The 17,248-nt window shown below is 40.9% G+C and overlaps 1 protein-coding gene across 2 annotated transcripts in view; it reads right to left on the bottom strand.

Moving 5' to 3' along the window:
- Positions 1 to 17,248, bottom strand: part of fras1 (Fraser extracellular matrix complex subunit 1) — a 270,187-nt gene that overhangs the window by 97,571 nt on the left and 155,368 nt on the right. For both annotated transcript variants that reach the window (XM_069169324.1, XM_069169323.1), the window contains exons 22-27: positions 16,020 to 16,166; positions 14,362 to 14,502; positions 13,313 to 13,453; positions 12,913 to 13,053; positions 8,847 to 9,150; positions 5,510 to 5,594 (exon numbers count right to left, since the gene is read on the bottom strand). In XM_069169324.1, coding sequence (XP_069025425.1) covers positions 5,510 to 5,594; positions 8,847 to 9,150; positions 12,913 to 13,053; positions 13,313 to 13,453; positions 14,362 to 14,502; positions 16,020 to 16,166 — 959 coding nt within the window. The remainder of the gene's footprint in view (positions 1 to 5,509; positions 5,595 to 8,846; positions 9,151 to 12,912; positions 13,054 to 13,312; positions 13,454 to 14,361; positions 14,503 to 16,019; positions 16,167 to 17,248) is intronic.

The following is a 17,248-nucleotide window of genomic DNA, read 5'->3' on the forward strand; positions in this document are numbered from 1 at the left end:
TATGAAACACTGCTCATGAAATGTTTCAAACTTTTACAGACTCGCTGAGAGCACAGGAAGAAGATGATGTGTTTTCTCCCAGGGGATCTGGGCTGTGGCGGCCTGCCACCGAGGGAAATGAAGAAGATGAAGGGGGAGGTTAAGCAGGGTGCTTCATTAAGCTGCACTCAGCGCTACCTGAAGCCTCACTGCAAGCTGGCAAAAGATCTATCCAGCTAACAAAATCATTTTAGAAGCACCGGTGAAAAAGGGAGGACTCGTCTTGTGAGCATGACTTCATCCAGAGCTCCCTGTTCGTCTTCCTCTGTCTGCACATGCTCCACCTCAGTGATTGTGGAGCACAGACTGAGGATTAGAAGTGCAGAAAGTGGATGTTATACGATACAATGACAGGTACACACTAAAATGATAAAGCAGAACTCGAACTCTATACATTTTTGCTTTTTAAAGAGATGAAACTCATAATAATAATAATAATAATAATAATAATGACTATAATTGACTCTAACAAGAAATCCTCTCTTATATCTTTATGCAGCTCTTTGTAGCTTTTAGCCGTTTACTGACCTCCTCATTTGTAAGTGTGGAAATGTTTGAATGCGGTATACAGACTGTCTGGGTGGTGAGACACAACATAGAAGCAAGCTTTGAGTTCATTTCAGAACTGGTCAGTGAAAAATTAGAACAAACGCGTTTTCAAAGAAAAACAACAAAGAAAATCAAGAAGTGAAGGCTGAAAGCCAAAAAGCCGCTCTGATGCAGTTCATTTCAATACGTTGTCAGCTCGGCAGGAGGAGCAGGTGGAGCAGCTCGGGCCGGGCCTGCAGAGACGCCGGTGTGCCATGGCTCTGTATCAAACCCGTTGTCAGGTAGGCAGCCCGGAGCCACTCAGCCTCACGCAGGGCTCGCGTCCAATCCGCTGCCCTCGTGCTGCTGGCAGCGCTCCAGCTTTTTGGCATTACGGCAGCAGCTTGAGCAAAAAGGGGGATGCATGAAACAAGCTGGCGCCGGAGACAAGGATGACTTGTGGAAAGTCACACACGTACACTGCCGCTGACTGTCTTCGAACCAGAGTGACCTCTGGCTGGAATTTCCAGGCAGGGAGTTGAAACAAAGCAGAAAAACTCAGAGGGGGCATGTTGTTATCTGCAGCGCCGCCCTCTGTGTTCTGTTGGGGGCCATTTGGTGACAAATTTGTCGACGTCAGAGGAATTATCTCCAAGAGACAGAAGACTGGGTCTTCGGGCGCCCACCTAAATCCTACGTTGTCACCGCTGCACTTCATACAAGGAAAACAAAAGCTTTCTGGAGTGCTGGTGGTGCCTGCGAGTGGGAACGTGTGCTGCTTTTAAATCGTGCTAAGACATGCTAGCTTACTGAAGGCAAACGGTGAAATCTCTCCCCGAGGCGAAGGAAACAAACACAAACACAAGCACACTCAGGTGGGAGGGCTGACCTTTCATCCTGCCCTTACAGGTGATGGAGGGGGAGGTTGGTGTTGGGGAGACAGCTGTCGTCACCCGTGGGGCCCTTGGGGCTCTGCAGCACTTCCACAACAAGGAAAAGCTTTTTTTGTGCCGTTTCCTGACCTATTGTCTATTTGCTCTTTATTTTGTGTGGCTTCTCCTGCTGTGTTTGTGCCGGATGGCGTTCAGAGACGCAACGAGCGTCGCGGAAGTGTTTCGCAAGTCGATTTCACCCCCGTCTGGCTGCAAGCCTCGTTTTCTAACGGTGCCTTTTATCTGCAGCTTCTCTCTCGTGTTTGTGTGTCAAGCAGTCACAACACAGACTGTTGTACAGCTGGCTGCCTGGTACGATGGTTCAAAACTGACCAATTCATTGGCCTATTTCTGCTATGGTTTGTATTCTTCTTTTAACTGAGGTGTCATGACTGAATTTCATCAACAAAATAATGGTGGGAAATGTCTTGGGATTAATTTGACAGTTAAAGGCGTTGCAGAAACAAACACAAGTTATCATCAGAAAAAAATAAAATGTCTTAGAATCTTCACTTTAAATAAAAAGTATTACGTACTTTAAGTGAGAAGTGAGGCCACTTCTGGACTCTTGAACCTTTTTTTCTCAAAATAAGCTCCACTCCAGTCAGCAGGAGGAAAGACTATCTGAGGCTCAGATCTTCCATTCCTGAGGCTCTTACACTCTGAGGCTCCACTGATTTCAATTAACAAGCTATTTTTTCAGTTCATACACTGGGAGGGCAGCACAAGCACCACAGAAGGTATATAAAAGTGTTCATAACTTCCAGGTCTATAAAATGGTTCCGATCCAGAAGTGTCTTCAGCTGCAATCCCAGCGAGTGCCACTAGAGGTCGGCTCCAAAAAGCCTCCGGCTCCATAGACTCCCATTCAACTTCTCTCATCAAATCCAAAGTGAATAAAATGTGTCCATCAGTTATCTCGGTGTTGTTAGCTAAAGTCACTCCTTCTTATTAGTTTTCTGGAGGTCCATCTGAAAATAATCCCTCATTCATTAGAAAAGAAGATTCAAGAAGACCTGTTTTTGGGGGCGTGTCTGTTTGATTGACAGGCCTGTGGTGCAGTCAGGTTACAGCTGTCGGTGGGCGGGACGTAGTATCGTCAGGTTTCCGATCAGATCCATCAGATCCACCGCTGGCTCCTCCCCCAGCTCGTCCAAATATGGTCACTTCCTGCTCCAAACCGCTCTGAACTAGCAAGATGGTGACGGACAGAATCTGAACTGGAGGATTCATAACGTTCACAAAGACATCCCGGAGTCTTCTTCTGGCTCTCTACATACAGTATGATGTGTTTCTGAATATAACAAAAAGCAAGAATGTGCACAAAGCTAGCAGTGTGCACATAATCAAATCTCCATTCTGTACGTTTAAGCAACACTTGGAGGATGATGGAAGATTGCTTTAAAAAGAAAAAAAAAAAAGGCCTCCAAACAAAATGACAAAAACATGCCAGCAGGGTTGAGAGTGTCAGAGATCACAGCAGAGTGAAGAACAAGAATGCTGAAAGTTACATCAGTTTCTGTGATGTTCTTTGATGTGGAGCGAGAGGACCAGTCATACGTGACTCGATTCCTCTTTGTTTGGCTTTGTGACACATTTGTGAACTAACATTTGTTTCCAGAAATCTTTGTGAAACTAACAGAAATGATGAGCATCTCATAACGAAGATCCCAATAACTCCTCCTACTATTTGTAAAAGACAATATAAGCTCCTCACCCCTTCTAAAAAAAACCATGACACATATATGGGTGTTTTCTGAGCCACAACTTTGTTGTTAAGGTAAGTTTAAGCAACTAATGCGACCCGGTTAAATTCACAGATGGCTTGTTTACACATTTTTGCTCTGGTACAGGAGATAACACGATGGTTTTGTGGTTTATGGTGCGTTAAATAAAGATAATAAGCAGCTAGTGAGATTAACTACATTTTCATTTGCAATAAAGTGGTCGACAAAAAAAGCCAATCAGCTGTCAGGCAAAACACAGTCACAGAGATTATGTGCATATATTACTCTTCTTTCCTTCTCAGCTGCTTCTGCTGATGTTGTCTGAGAAAACTGAGCCAATCAAGCGATTGTGTAACTGAGCAGTCACCCCGAACAGACCCAGACACTCCAGCTCCACCCAATCACCATCTGCAAGCAGCGCTCAGAGCGCTACATCTGCAACTCTAATTTATTTGGGGAGGATTTCAATTTAAGACTGCAGCAACGCTGTTGAGTAAACACTGACAAAGACATGACACGCAAAAAAACAGATAGTTGCTTAAATTCTACATTGAAGGTGCAGATTTTCAGGAGACCCTCACGGTCAAGAAAAGTCTCCTCACATACAGACTGTATTTATTTTCATGTGATTATTTGAAAATCATGTAAACCCATACTTAAATGCAAATACACCAAAGACAACATATCCAATGTTAAAAATGAGAACTGTTTTTGTTTTATGAAAAATATATATACTCATTTTGAATTTGATGCCAGCAACACATTTCAAAACCGTTGTAAGAGGGGCATGTTTACCACGGTGTTGCATCACCTCTTCTTTTAACAATGCTCTGGAAACATTTGGGAACTGAGGAGACCCTGAGGTGAGCAGTTCAAGGTCTCCTTTGTTGTATTGTTCATGTCCTGATGCTCCAGATGTTTTCAATGATTGACAGGTCTGGACTACAGGAGGCCAGTTTATCAGCGGACTCTGAGAATCAGAGAGTTTTAACCTGCATTTGTGGACGCAGCGATGAACTGTGTTCACAGACGATGGTTTTCACAAGTGTTCCTGAGCCCATGCAGTGATTTCCACTCCAGAATAGTGTTTTTAATGCAATTTGCCCACACAGTCTTTGACAGCTGTTGTCTTTGGTCTATTTTTAATTAAACACAGGTTTACATGGTTTTACACTGTGTCCCAACTGTTTTGAAAACGGGGTTGTTGTTCATTTCAGTTTTTAATAATTACATCCCCATATGAAATTACATCAAAACTACTTTTTGAAATACAAAATTTTGCTTGAAAGACTGGGTTGGGTGAAAGTTACGGATGACTTTGATTTTCTCAATAAAAGACAAATAATAAATTTTTCCACTCAGGTAATAACATCGTTCTTATATACTTACGTTTGTTGACGTGTTTTCAGTTTTGCTATTTTCTATTTGTGTTCCTTCAGCATCTAGTCTTTCTGTATATTTCTCTCTGAGCCACAGAGCACAGTAATGCAGGTGTCACACTAACCATCGACACATCTCAGGAAAGAAGACTTCAATCCCTTGTCCCTCATTATATAGTTTATATGTGACAAAATCAGAGGTCAGCTTGACACCAATCAAGTCGTGCTGTCAAGCTGACGACGGCCAGTCGCAGCCGTGGCATCAATCAATGGAGGCGAAGCCTCAAAAAGGAGAGATGCAGATCAGCTGGGATGACACAGTAAAATGAGAAGCAGCTCCACGGTGGAGAATGAGCTGTCAGACTGACCAGGCTAACTGTGGCTGTGCAGCTTGTGTGGTTGAAGAGTTAGAAATGGTAACGCTGAGATATCTCAAACTTCTATGTGTGATTGTTTTTTTAATCAACACAATTTTAATGTTTGCTGGCTTAATTGTCTCTGATGGATCTGATTGAATGTGATTTTAGATACATAATGCAGTAATCGGCTAACAACGTTTATAGCTTGCTAAGTAGATGGGTGGCTGTCATCTATTACACCATGTAGCAAACTTCAGTATCTAGATGTTCGGTGCACATTGAACATGAAGAAGAACTGTCCATTAGCCATGAGGTTTCAGAGATGTGAAATAACTTCATGTAGCTTTTCTACAGTCAGAGAGGAGATTGGTATGTTGGTACCATTTAGCAAAAAGAAATACTAAATGCTAGTTTTTTGTTTTGTTCATAGAAAAAGGGAACGTGCTTCCTTATTGTACCGCTTTCTGTTGGCTTTGTCATTTGAATCCCTCACATATTGACTGGCGTAAAATGACCCGAGTGTTAAATAAAGAAGAGCTGCATACCTGCAATGACACAGCTTGAACTTGAATTGTTTCTGGTTGAGAAAACAGCTGCGGGTCAGCAACGCGCACGGTGAACTCGTCAGTCCTACAAGAAAGAAAGAAAGAAAGAAAGAAAGGAAGAAAGAAAGAAAGAAAGAAAGAAAGAAAGAAAGAAAGAAAGAAAGAAAGAAAGAAAGAAAGAAAGAAGAGAAAGAAAGAGAGAAAGAAAGAAGAAAGAAAGAAAGAAAGAAAGAAAGAAAGAAAGAAAGAAAGAAAGAAAGAAAGAAAGAAAGAAAGAGAGAAAGAAAGAAAGAAGGAAAGAAAGAAAGGAAGAAAGAAGGAAAGTGAGAGGACATTTTAAAACCACTTGAAGGCAGATCGTTTAAAGGAAATCTTTGAATTAAAGATTAAATTTCATCCTCTCTCGATCCCAGAATCACTTTGAATAAACATGACATAAACAGCCTTTAGTTAGCCCCAGAGGGTTCTGGGAAAATGAGTCCTACGGGGCGAACGTAGTGTGTAGTCATTAGGTGTAATCACCTCGGAGCTGTAGAGGAGAGTAACCACACACACACACACACACACACACACACACACACACACACACACACACACTCATCAAGAATATCTCCTCTACCCTGCTGTCTCAACATCACCAAAGACAAGGCTTATTACCCACAATCCCCCAGGGCTGGAGTTGGGACGCAGCCAATGACGTCTGAAGAGCAGATGACGGAGCAGGTAGTGTGTTTGGAGGGACGACCCGTCCACCTGGACACCAGGTGTCCCTGCTTCTTTTCTAATATGTTTTATAGGTGCTGAACAGAGGCTCATCAGCTGCATGTTACACTTACAACACTTGACTTCTATTACTTTGTTGTGAATACAAAACTGTTGTTTCAGCCAACAACTTGTGTTGTTTGCCATTTTTGTCTCCGAAAGGACTAAAAGGAAATATGGCGACGAGTGGATCCATATGAAGTGTTTTACGAGGCCTTTCCACTCCTGTCATTCAGTGTGCTCCCTGTAGTCACTCCCTCCTGCCACCAGAGGTCCCCAGTCTCCGACCTGCCACGCCCACCTCACCTGCTCCAAGCGACCCAGGCTGCATCCAGCCACACAGAGTACGACCCAACGTCCACCTTCAGAGTCACGGACGAACCTGACTGCTCCAACGTCAAAATATTACTTTTGTATATTTTGACAAACTTAAATACAGTTTGTAAACAAACAAGGTAAAGGTAAAACTCTTCATGGTCATATTTTGAATAAATTTGCTGCTGCTGAAAATAGTTGAGGGCTTTTTAAATGTGTCTAATGTCAACCTCCTGTTTAGTGAGTAGGTTTTGAAAACCTCCTTTTGTATTCGTCCGTCAAAGTATGTAAAGATCAGTATTCTCATGTTCAGTGTTTCATGTTTAATATCTAAACCATTGCCTCCAATCCAGATAAAATCCACAGATTTTACACACAGCACCTTTCAACAATGATGCCACTCTTTTTGAATTCTAATTTTTACCAAAAGAAGTGAGATTTATCACAGTGAGGATAGTGAAGGACCATTACAGATGTATCTGACATCTTATTAAAGTAACATAAGAAATATATTTCTTGAAAAAAATGCCACAGAACTTCTAAATCTCATTTTATGTTAAGATTATAAATACTGCTGCTATGTCTTTCTGATTCATTATAGATGAGAGATGGATTTTTTTTTTTTTTTTAACGCAGCCTTGAGACACAAGTGGAAAGACTTTTGATCTGTGTGTGTGTAGATACACTCCAAACATAAAACTAATTTTGCGTCAGTCTCCCTTTAACAGACATTAATGGAAGAAAATATCTTCTTTAGAAAAATGAAATGACTTTGTCCACTTCATCCACAGTGACTTGTACTGCATGAGGAGCTATTAGAGGTTTTTTCTCAATGTCATTTGGACACGGTTCGTGTTTCTCAGTTGGAAACGTCGAGTCTTCGTGGAATCAAACTGTGAGCGTTTGTTTGTGGCTCTGGTTCTGCAACTGTTATCCCCCACTCGACATAATTTGAAAAATATGTCTGTAATTCTCAGATTTAATCTTATTTGGGGCTTTACGTTTCACAGCAGTCTCCATTAATCTAATGGCTCAAAACTGGGCAGTGGATCATATTCTACTAATTCACTGGCACACTTCCATTTCAGTCCAGATCAGCTGAGTCAGGATGGACCATGTTGAATATGTCTGTTCTGATTGGCTGACGGGACGTTGGGCTCAAACACGACACGTCACAGACTGATTGGAGGAGAAGGCCGCAGCACAGCGGCTGTAATGAGGAGGACTGACCTCTGGCTGCGCTTTAAAGAGGCTGCGTTTAGTCTGTACATACATATGAGCAGCTGGAGTCAAATACAGTTAAAATGCAGGATATGCAAATTTAGCATAATTAAATAAGATGTGCAAATGCATTGTGTAGGATATGAACTTTTCCAGGGAAGAAGCAGCATAAATCAAACGGACGACAATGTCAAGTGCAGCAAAACTGAAATGTCAGGATGCTCATGAATGGAGAGGAGGGAGGCAGCGGGATTAATGTCAGCTTTAAGACAGGTAAATACTGAAAGGAAACACTGAGAGTCTCAAAACTGACAAGACGTATTTTAATTGTTGGATGTAAACTGATGTCCATCATTTGCTTATTATGTGCCCTACTTTCTCTCACTACATTATATATCCAAAGTATGTTTCTGTAAATATTATGCTTTCAACAACAAATGACAGATTGTCCCTTTAACAAAAAGTGTGTTTTGTCCAGGTCAGTTTCTGTTTTGTTGATTTTTCTCGTGACCAGATTTCCTTATTTTACCAGAAGAACAAGAAGGCCGACCTTCACTTGATTATCATTTTATTTGGATTTATTTAAAATTAAATTTGTCTTTGCATTGACTGCAACATATATTTTTCAGACAGTAACAGACACCTTAATAGGTAACAGATTAGTGATTAAAGTAAAACATTTCAGGTAACTGTTACAATCTTTCGCTTACTAAAAAGCCTGACCAGACTCAACTCAACAAGTTAAAATGACTGTTTTTTGAATGGAGTCTGGTAGCTTCGAGCAGAGTGATATTACAGCTGTTTCTGATTAAATAATAAGGTCTAACATCGTAGGAATCCGTTCTACAACACTTATAATTACACTCTGAACCTGTCAGTGGACTTCAGGAGGGCGCTGGTGAGCTAACGTAGCTGTAAGTCTATAACGTGTACATTGAACAGTGGTAACAGTTCGATCAGGACACATTGGTATTTTTTTTAGTATTGGGGGGGACAACTTTATTCTCTCATTGACATTCTTGTGCACCAAGCCACTCACCTGGCTTTGTCTCGCTGGTGTCGGAACCGGACCCGGCCGAGTTTCAGTTCTGCCCATGTGAAGGTGTCGTCCCTGCTCAGTTCTCGACCTGGCGTCCTTCGGCCTCCCGTCTCTTCTTCTACGTCTCCCGCTCCGAACAGGACCAGTCGTCCGTTGCTGGGGCCCCGAACGAGCTGGAAGATCAGCAGCTCAGACGGACTGTCTGGGTCCGACACCTGCAGCAGGGCGGGGTGCAGCGGGGCAGAACCATCGAGGGGCACCAGCAGGGAGCCGTTGACCCGGAGCGCCGGGGGGTGGGTGTTCACTGAGAGGGGGAGAAGAAAAACAGAAATGAATTGATCTTCAGTGTTTTTATCAAAGAAAAACTGAACCTGAAATCCCTGAAAGAAGGAGTAAATTCAACTTCAGTACATTTTTCAACTCCTTTTCAACTCTAACACCCAAAATAACCCACTTTAATTATTCCTGAGGGGAGATAAGTCTGGTACACATGTTCATAAACAATATTACAGCTAAAATGGGTTATCAAGTATTACTAGAATGAACATTACAACCTAATAATAAAGTTACGTTTAATATTACTCAGTGGAAATATGCAAAAGAAAAGTAGAACATTAAGAAAAAAAATAGATTAGAGAGGTTGACTGGTCTGATAACTAAGTGTAATAATAATTTATTCAAAACTCCCCAAAAACTTTTCATAGCATACATAAAACACAAAACATTGTAAAGAGCCTCTCTAGTTTCTAACGTTGTTAACACGTCCATGTGGTGTTTTATTTTCTGTGCTACAAGATATATAATAAATGAGATAAGCAGTCATTGACAGGCAGCTTTTTATACGTTAACTACCAATGAAACCAAAGCCGTCTAAAACTCGGTGCCAAACTTTGATACGTTTTTATCACCGACCAACTTGGTTCATTAGTCAATAACATAAAATACTTTGTGGTTCGGTCCCAATTTTTGATATCAAAGGTACATCCACAACAACACCTTTTCATTTTGAGACACTTGCTTGTAGATCTCATCGTTGTCATGAAGGCTCATCACTTCGCTTCCACTTATGTCATTTAAATCTTAAACCTTGTTTTACTCCCAGTTTGTGGCCACACACCTGTCCTAGTTGTGTGCTCTGCAGTATCAGGAGGTTTAAGCCAGTGAGACATTTACAGGACTTCGGTAAATTGCAGCATCCTCCATGTGATGCGTTAAGGGGACACCTGTTAATTGTAGCTACAGAACACAACCTGGGTTTCACTCTCCACCTCTAAAATGGACGGAAACTAAAGATTTGTCCCGTCATGTGTAATAGAATTTAAATGGATTTAATAAAATGAGTATTTTCTTCTTTTTTTTTTTAAAGTGTTGTTTAGAAACCGGAATCAAAGTCAAGGTACCGGAATTGAACGTTTTTTATAACAATACTTAATCCTAATCCTTTCACCTCAGGCAGCTACCTCACCAGCTGCAGGCGGAGGGTGGAGGGGTGGGTGGAGATAGAGGAGTGGAGTTACATCTAAGCCACTTTAAGCTATTAGGGGCTTTTATTTTGGAATTCTTTTTAAACATGTACGTTTTTAAAGATCGAATCAATGCCTATTAATGAGAATTTCAAATGACATTTCAGACTGGGACTGTGAAGGTGCTGAGAGGAAGTTATGAAATGAAATAAAAAAAACTGGCATTTTAGAAGTTGCTTTTAATTGGAACCAACTTTGTTCAGGAACTTTTTAAAGATCAGCTCTTTTGAGATCCACACTGTAATCTTATTATACCTCCACTAATGATGCCAAGAGGCACTCGTAAATCTCTAACTTTTTACTATATAATTACACTTAAAAATAAGAACAAGTCTGTAATTTAAACCGCTAGTTTCTCAACTTTTTTTGTTGACTGGCAAAAATGAAAAAAAAAAAAAAAAAAAAAAAAAGAAGCAGTTTCTTTGCTATTTTCCTTGATTAACTCGTGGATTAGTTGAAGCCTGGAGGCTAACAAATGTTCATTATTTCACCAGAAAGAAGCATTTATCACAAAGGGTGCAGGATAATGTATTGTACTATTCGAGCTCTCCTTCATCACGTTTCCCGAATCGTCTCCCAGCGAGACACGCTGGGAGACGTCCTGAAGTCCTCCTGAAGGCCCGAGGCGTCTCAGCCTGCAGGTTCACAACCAGTGTTTGAAGATAAAAGAGAAAAAACGACAGAACAAGAGGCCGCTAATGACCCAGCGCTGCAGACAATCCTCTTTTCTGTGTTATTCACCAGGACCAATTAGTACATTACCAACAGGAAACTTCTCCTGTCAGACACGGTCCATTAAATGTGACCCATTTGGTGCTCTTTTGTCGCTCTGTGTAACATCACAGAGTCATGCACTTCAAATCCTGGCGGCAGCTGGCTTCACAACATGAAAACATTTAGATTTCATATTTTATTTAACTGGTAACTTGTCCTATAATCACAGCATTACACGAGGGGGTGTGATCCTGACTGCATCACAATCGGGCCAATAATGACGTTAAAGAAGACCCTCCAGTGTAATATTACTTAAACCAACGACTTCGCAGAGTTTTTAGCTTCGAGGTGACGTCTGAAAGGACAGAAAACATTCTGCCTTTAATTCTGACCAGGAACTCAACTCAAAACGTACGTTAGGTTGTTCTGTATCTTCTGAACATTTACTGTCACGTGTGCTGAATATATTCTCTGATATTTTGTCCTGCTTGTTGTGGAGTTGTTCTTCCCACAGAAGGCTGATATATAAACTGGGACTTTATTCAGCCTTTACTGGGAACCAGTGGAAGTTTTTCACAAATATTTCTGCACCCAAAAAGATGTTTTTGCGACATGCAGGGAATGTTTTTGAGTATGAAACACAGCTCTCTCTGTGTGTGATTGACAGGTCATGATTTAGTTTGTCCGACTGGATGTGAGTGAGTAGGACTACCTCCCCGCTGGTGGCATAGGTGGAACAACGAGGATCTCAGCATACCGTGATTCTTTAATATAAATTAGTTTCTCACCGTCTGAGCTGCAGCTTTGGACGGACGGTAACATTTAAACCTCCTCGGGCTCAAACATACTTTTTTTTTGTTTTGTTCACTCAACCACTGTATGCGTTGGGTTAACCAGCCTGTTGCCTAGCAACCAGCCATGTGGATTTGATTTCATGCATGTCTCGTGGTAATTTGCATTATTTATGTGGCCATCATGATTTCATTCTCGTATAATAAAAAAGGTTGAACCGCTGGTGTTGGCGGAGTAACACACCGTTCATGATGCTTCGCTATAAAATATTTAGCTTTTGGATGAAAACATCTCGTTTGTTTTCAGGTTTAACTGAACTATGTTTTCCTCTAAACATTCCTGCTGCCATTCAGTTCCAGTCACATGTCGATGACACAGTGAACGCAGGCTTTCAAAATAAAGAGTGACAAGCTGACTAATTAGTGCAAAAGTCCAGAGGAGACATTTAATGAGCGTTCATGAATAAATCATAAATAGTCTGTACTTGTATAGTTTTATCACCTTTCGGTCTCAAAGTGCTTTAACATGGTTTTCCATTCACACACTAATGAGACAGATCACCATGCAGGGTGCTGCCATCAGGAGAACATTCACACACTGATGGTACACCATCAGGAGAACATTCACAAACCGATGGTTCACCATCAGGAGAACATTCACAAACCGATGGTTCACCATCAGGAGCAACTTAGGATTCAGTGTCTTGCTCAAGGACACTTAGGCATGTGGACAGGAGGAGCTGGGGATTGAACCACCAACCCTCTGATTAGTGTTCAACCCACTCTACCGACTGAGCCACAGCCTTCTTATATAATATATAAATAATACCGCGATGATTTGTGGGAGAATGTTTTTTTTTTTTTACTTAAAGCATTTTAACCAGTTTGTCCAGTAAAAAAGGAGGAAAGACAAAATGTAGACGCTTCATTCAACAGATAGAAAGTGTTGGAGCCTAAATCTAAATGTCAGAGATTCATCAACATCTCCAAACTCTACCGACCCTTTTCAGGTAATTAAAACAAGCATGATGTTCTCACCATGGCAGGTTCTGGTCTTGTGGTCGGCGTGGTAACCGTGTCCACAGTCAGGGGTGCAGTAACCTTCCATCAGGTAGGTTTGATTGCGACATACTTTGCAGAGTCCGACGCCGTCACACAGCACGCAGTCGGACGAGCAGACTGAGGACGATGGAAGTCAGTCGGAGGATTAGAAGAGATGTCGTCTTTGTGTAAAACACCTTTTTATTCATTTCATTTTTTATTTGAGCTGATATGTTTCTTGATTATTTTCCAAAACGAAACAAGGCAATTTCCATACTTTCATTCTCACGTAACCTCTTTTGATGCTTTTTTTTCAATTAAAAGATTAAAGTTAAGGTTAAAACTAAACTTTCTTGGCACAGATAGCATCTTTTGAAAAAAGAAAGTAAACTCTTACACTTGCAGACTTTGGAGTGGGAGTCCAGGAAGTAGTTTCTGCCGCATTCGAGCACACAGTGTCCGTGCAGAGAGGCGTAGGGAGGCTGGCACTCCCGGCAGCGCCCGGGACCCTCACACTGCAGACAGCGGTCGTCACAGCCTGGCAGACACACAAACATTTAAACATTAAACACGAGGATCAAAACCAACGCAGCATCCGCTTGAGCTTATGACTTCAAAGGGAAAGTTGTCATTCTAATTCTAACAGGACACAAAATGCACTTTCAAGTTTTCTGTTTAGATTGTAATGATGAGGTTTGGCATTTCGGAGAATATCTTGCTAGTGTTATGTATTATTAAGACAATATTAATACACAGTAGTTCACAGATTAAATAATAAAGAACTTAAAGATTCTGTCAGTTCATACCTATAAAAGGGTCCCATGAGTCATCTGCATTTGATTAATTTGCTTTATATCAATAATAATAATAATACATTTTATTTGTATCACACCTTTCATACAAGAAATGCAGCTCAAAGTGCTTCACAGCAAAAAAATGACTTGTTACACATAAAAACAAGATATAAAGGAACATTTAAAAATAGAAAAAAAAATCAAATGGATAAGAAGAGAAAATTAAACACAAGAATAAAGCATTTATTGCAATATGCATTTTAGAGGTGCGGTAGTTCAAGTGCAGGAGAGCTTCAGGAGTAGCGAGTTCAAGGCTAAAGTAAATAGATATGTTTTGAGATTACTATTAAAAGTATTTACTGAACTTTCCTGTCTGATATCTGCAGCTAGTTTGTTCCACAGATTCTGAGCAGAACCGACAGAATCTGCTGAACCTTCAGTAAACTAGCAGCAGATGATCTCCGTGTTCCTGAAGGCTCATAGTTCACCAGAGAGTTGGAGATGTAACTCGGTCCGAGCCCGTTATTAATGATAAATATATATAAAGCAACTTCACGTGGTCACAAATGTACGAACAGAATGGAATAACAGCGTAAATCTGCCTCAGCGGCACGTGATGTGGGTCAGCTCATCCTCTGTGTGTCAGACTGACCGAGGCATCTGTCTCCGTCCTGGTAGGAGCTGAGGGAGCAGCGCTGCGTGCACACGCCGTCCTGCAGCACGTAGCCCTCCATGCACTGCAGGCAGTCGGTGCGCAGGGGGCCTCGACAGGCGTTACAGCTCCAGTCGCACTCTGGGAGCAGGAAGGAGCAGGAAGTGAGTGTGTGTGTGTGTGTGTGTGTGTGTGTGTGTGTGTGTGTGTGTGTGTGTGTGTGTGTGTGTGTGTGTGCGTGCATGCATTGGGGCGATGGGATTACAGGTGAGGGGATTTTAAAGAAAAGGGCAAAAGGTGAGAGCAAAGCAGAAGAGGGAGGGAGGGAGAACAAAAGAGATTAACAAACTCTTTTTCAGCAGGGAATTGATTTTAAACCCTTTTGTGTGTTTTTTTTCTTTCTCTTTGATCACCTGCACATCTGTTGTGTTTGTGCTCCACTGGCATGAAAATTAATCACAATTAGGGCAATAAAAGTCTCCGTGTTTGGGAGAGCTTCTAGGTTTGTGTTTAAGCTGCAGCAGGACACTGATTTTACAAAGAGGAGATTATTTCCTCTGATTAAATCATACAGGACATGAAGGTCTACTGCGAGGCGTCATTCTAGCAATAACAACTATTTCAAATGTTTGAAACAACAAATGTTGAAAAGTATGACCTCATCAAAGTAGATGTTTGTTTTGTCTCAACTAGTTTGATGGTTAATCTTTGTGTTTATATTGTCATGGGAAGAGTGTTTACGATAATTCATGATTTCCTGTTAAAGGACACGAGACTTGCAGAGTTGGTGACAGAGTTTGGAGAAAAGTGAGGTGAAAACACCTGATGTTCCCTGAATGACTGGACAATAAACAAGTGCTTCGATTGGATAAAAGGTCAATACGGTGGCCCTGAGGGTCAAACGCAAAAATATTTCACTAAATGTAAAAACATTTCAGAAAACACAGTTAGTGAAATGTTTGTGTTCTATAAAATGTTCTATAAAAAAAAAAAAAAACTTTGCACTATTGTTTAGTTAGTTTTAATTTAATTATTCTATTTTATTCTATTTATTGTATATACTGTGCATTTTTATATTTAATATTTTTTACTGTTATTTTATTGCTTTTTTAACATTTCCCCTTGGGGATTAATAAAGTAACTAACTAACTAACTAACTAACTAACTAACTAACTAACTAACTAACTAACTAGCAGGTTCATTTTATTTGTGCAACACTAAGTGCTACAAAAGTAAAATAAAAAGGTAGAAACAGAACAAAAAGTAAAGTATCAATCAAACACTGGTGTTTTATTTGAGAATTCCGTTTTGTCCAAAATAAGTATCTTGAATAAAAACTAAGTTTAAATTGAATTGAATATGTTATTGTAGTAGCCATACAATGCATTGAATCTAAATTAAAGGAGATAGTCGAGTCTGTGTAACACTGAATTAAGATGCATACACACTGTTGGGTATTTGCATATCTGGTCCCGCAGTTTATTAGTTGATTGATGGAGGCTATAAACTCAATGTAGCACACTGCCCTACATGCAATATGGATGGAGAGCAATTTATGAATATCATAAAGGGTGAACTACATTTCCCCTGTTATTAATCCGGCGCCTCCCTGCACTGCTTGCAGTTTGTGTTGGGTTGTCATGGCGACGGCAGTGTACCTCTGCAGGCGCGGGTCGTAGTGTTGAGGTAGTACTGATGGGCGCAGCTCTCGTACTGGCACTCTCCAAACAGCAGCACCTTGGCCGGGTCACGGCAGGACGTACAGACGCCCGTCATGTCACACATCAGGCACTGGCTGTCACACGCTGCCAAACACAAAGAGGTCAACCAGAGGTCAACCAGAGGTCAACCAGAGGTCAGTCAGTAGACTCTTATGTAACGTGTGCAATGTTTACTACTCCAGGAAGTAGTCCGACCCTTACTTAAATAAAATATAGTCCTGCTTTATGTGCTCATTAAAAAAATAGGTTTGTTTCTTTTTTCCAGAGAAAATTAAGTAATTGTCTTTTATTGTTGGGATTCAAATAAATGTTTTTAATTTGTGAAAGTTGAATCTATACATGTCGGTGCATTGCCTGGCAGATCTTTCCTGTCACACAGGAAGTGATGTGTTTCAGGTTTACTTTTGACCGGGAACACCATGGGTGTTACAAAGTTGACTAAACTACAACAAATTCAATGAAAGTGGTGATCAGCAATTCTATATGTTCAAATGTCTAGTGTGGAGGATATCATAAGGCCTTGAGGCGATCAGATGTAAAACACAATATTTATGATTGATTCAAGTTGTAAATCGGTCAGATTTGACCCGAACACGACAGCAGGGTTAAAAAAATATTCTCATGCTCCTCTTCTTTTATCTTCATCTTCATCTCACTGTAAACTCTTGAAGTTTGAAGTCTTAATCTGTCGCACAGGATCTCCATTTTTTACATTTCCTCTACAAACTGTCTTCTGTATCATAATTTATTACAGCTGATGACATCTGCCGAGAACCACCAGCAGTCAGAGACAACAGATGTGATAAAAACAGGCTGCCTTGTAATAAGTGTGACAGCAGAAAGAGAAGCTGGCGTCAGCGGCTCTGCAGGGACGAACACGGAGACTCGCTTTCTTTTCATCAATCAACGTCTTCACCGCAACAATATTACAAAGAGGAGACGGCAGAATAATGAATGAACGTCTTCTGACTGAACGGACCACGTTTAAGTACTAATCTGTTTGCCTTGTTAGGACAGTTATTGCTCTGGTTGAAGAAACTACACTCCTGATTGCTTTTAAAAGATTTTCTGAAATCGATGAAAAGGAAAAAAAAATGTGTTTTAAAAATGTAAAATATAATAAAGGACACAGAGGGAGGCTCGGAGGGGGTTGTTCAGCAGCTGAT

The sequence above is a fragment of the Embiotoca jacksoni genome, unplaced genomic scaffold (genome assembly GCF_022577435.1).
Source record: "Embiotoca jacksoni isolate LCO1_2020_lvr unplaced genomic scaffold, fEmbJac1.0.p SCAF_44, whole genome shotgun sequence".
NCBI lineage: Eukaryota > Metazoa > Chordata > Actinopteri > Embiotocidae > Embiotoca > Embiotoca jacksoni.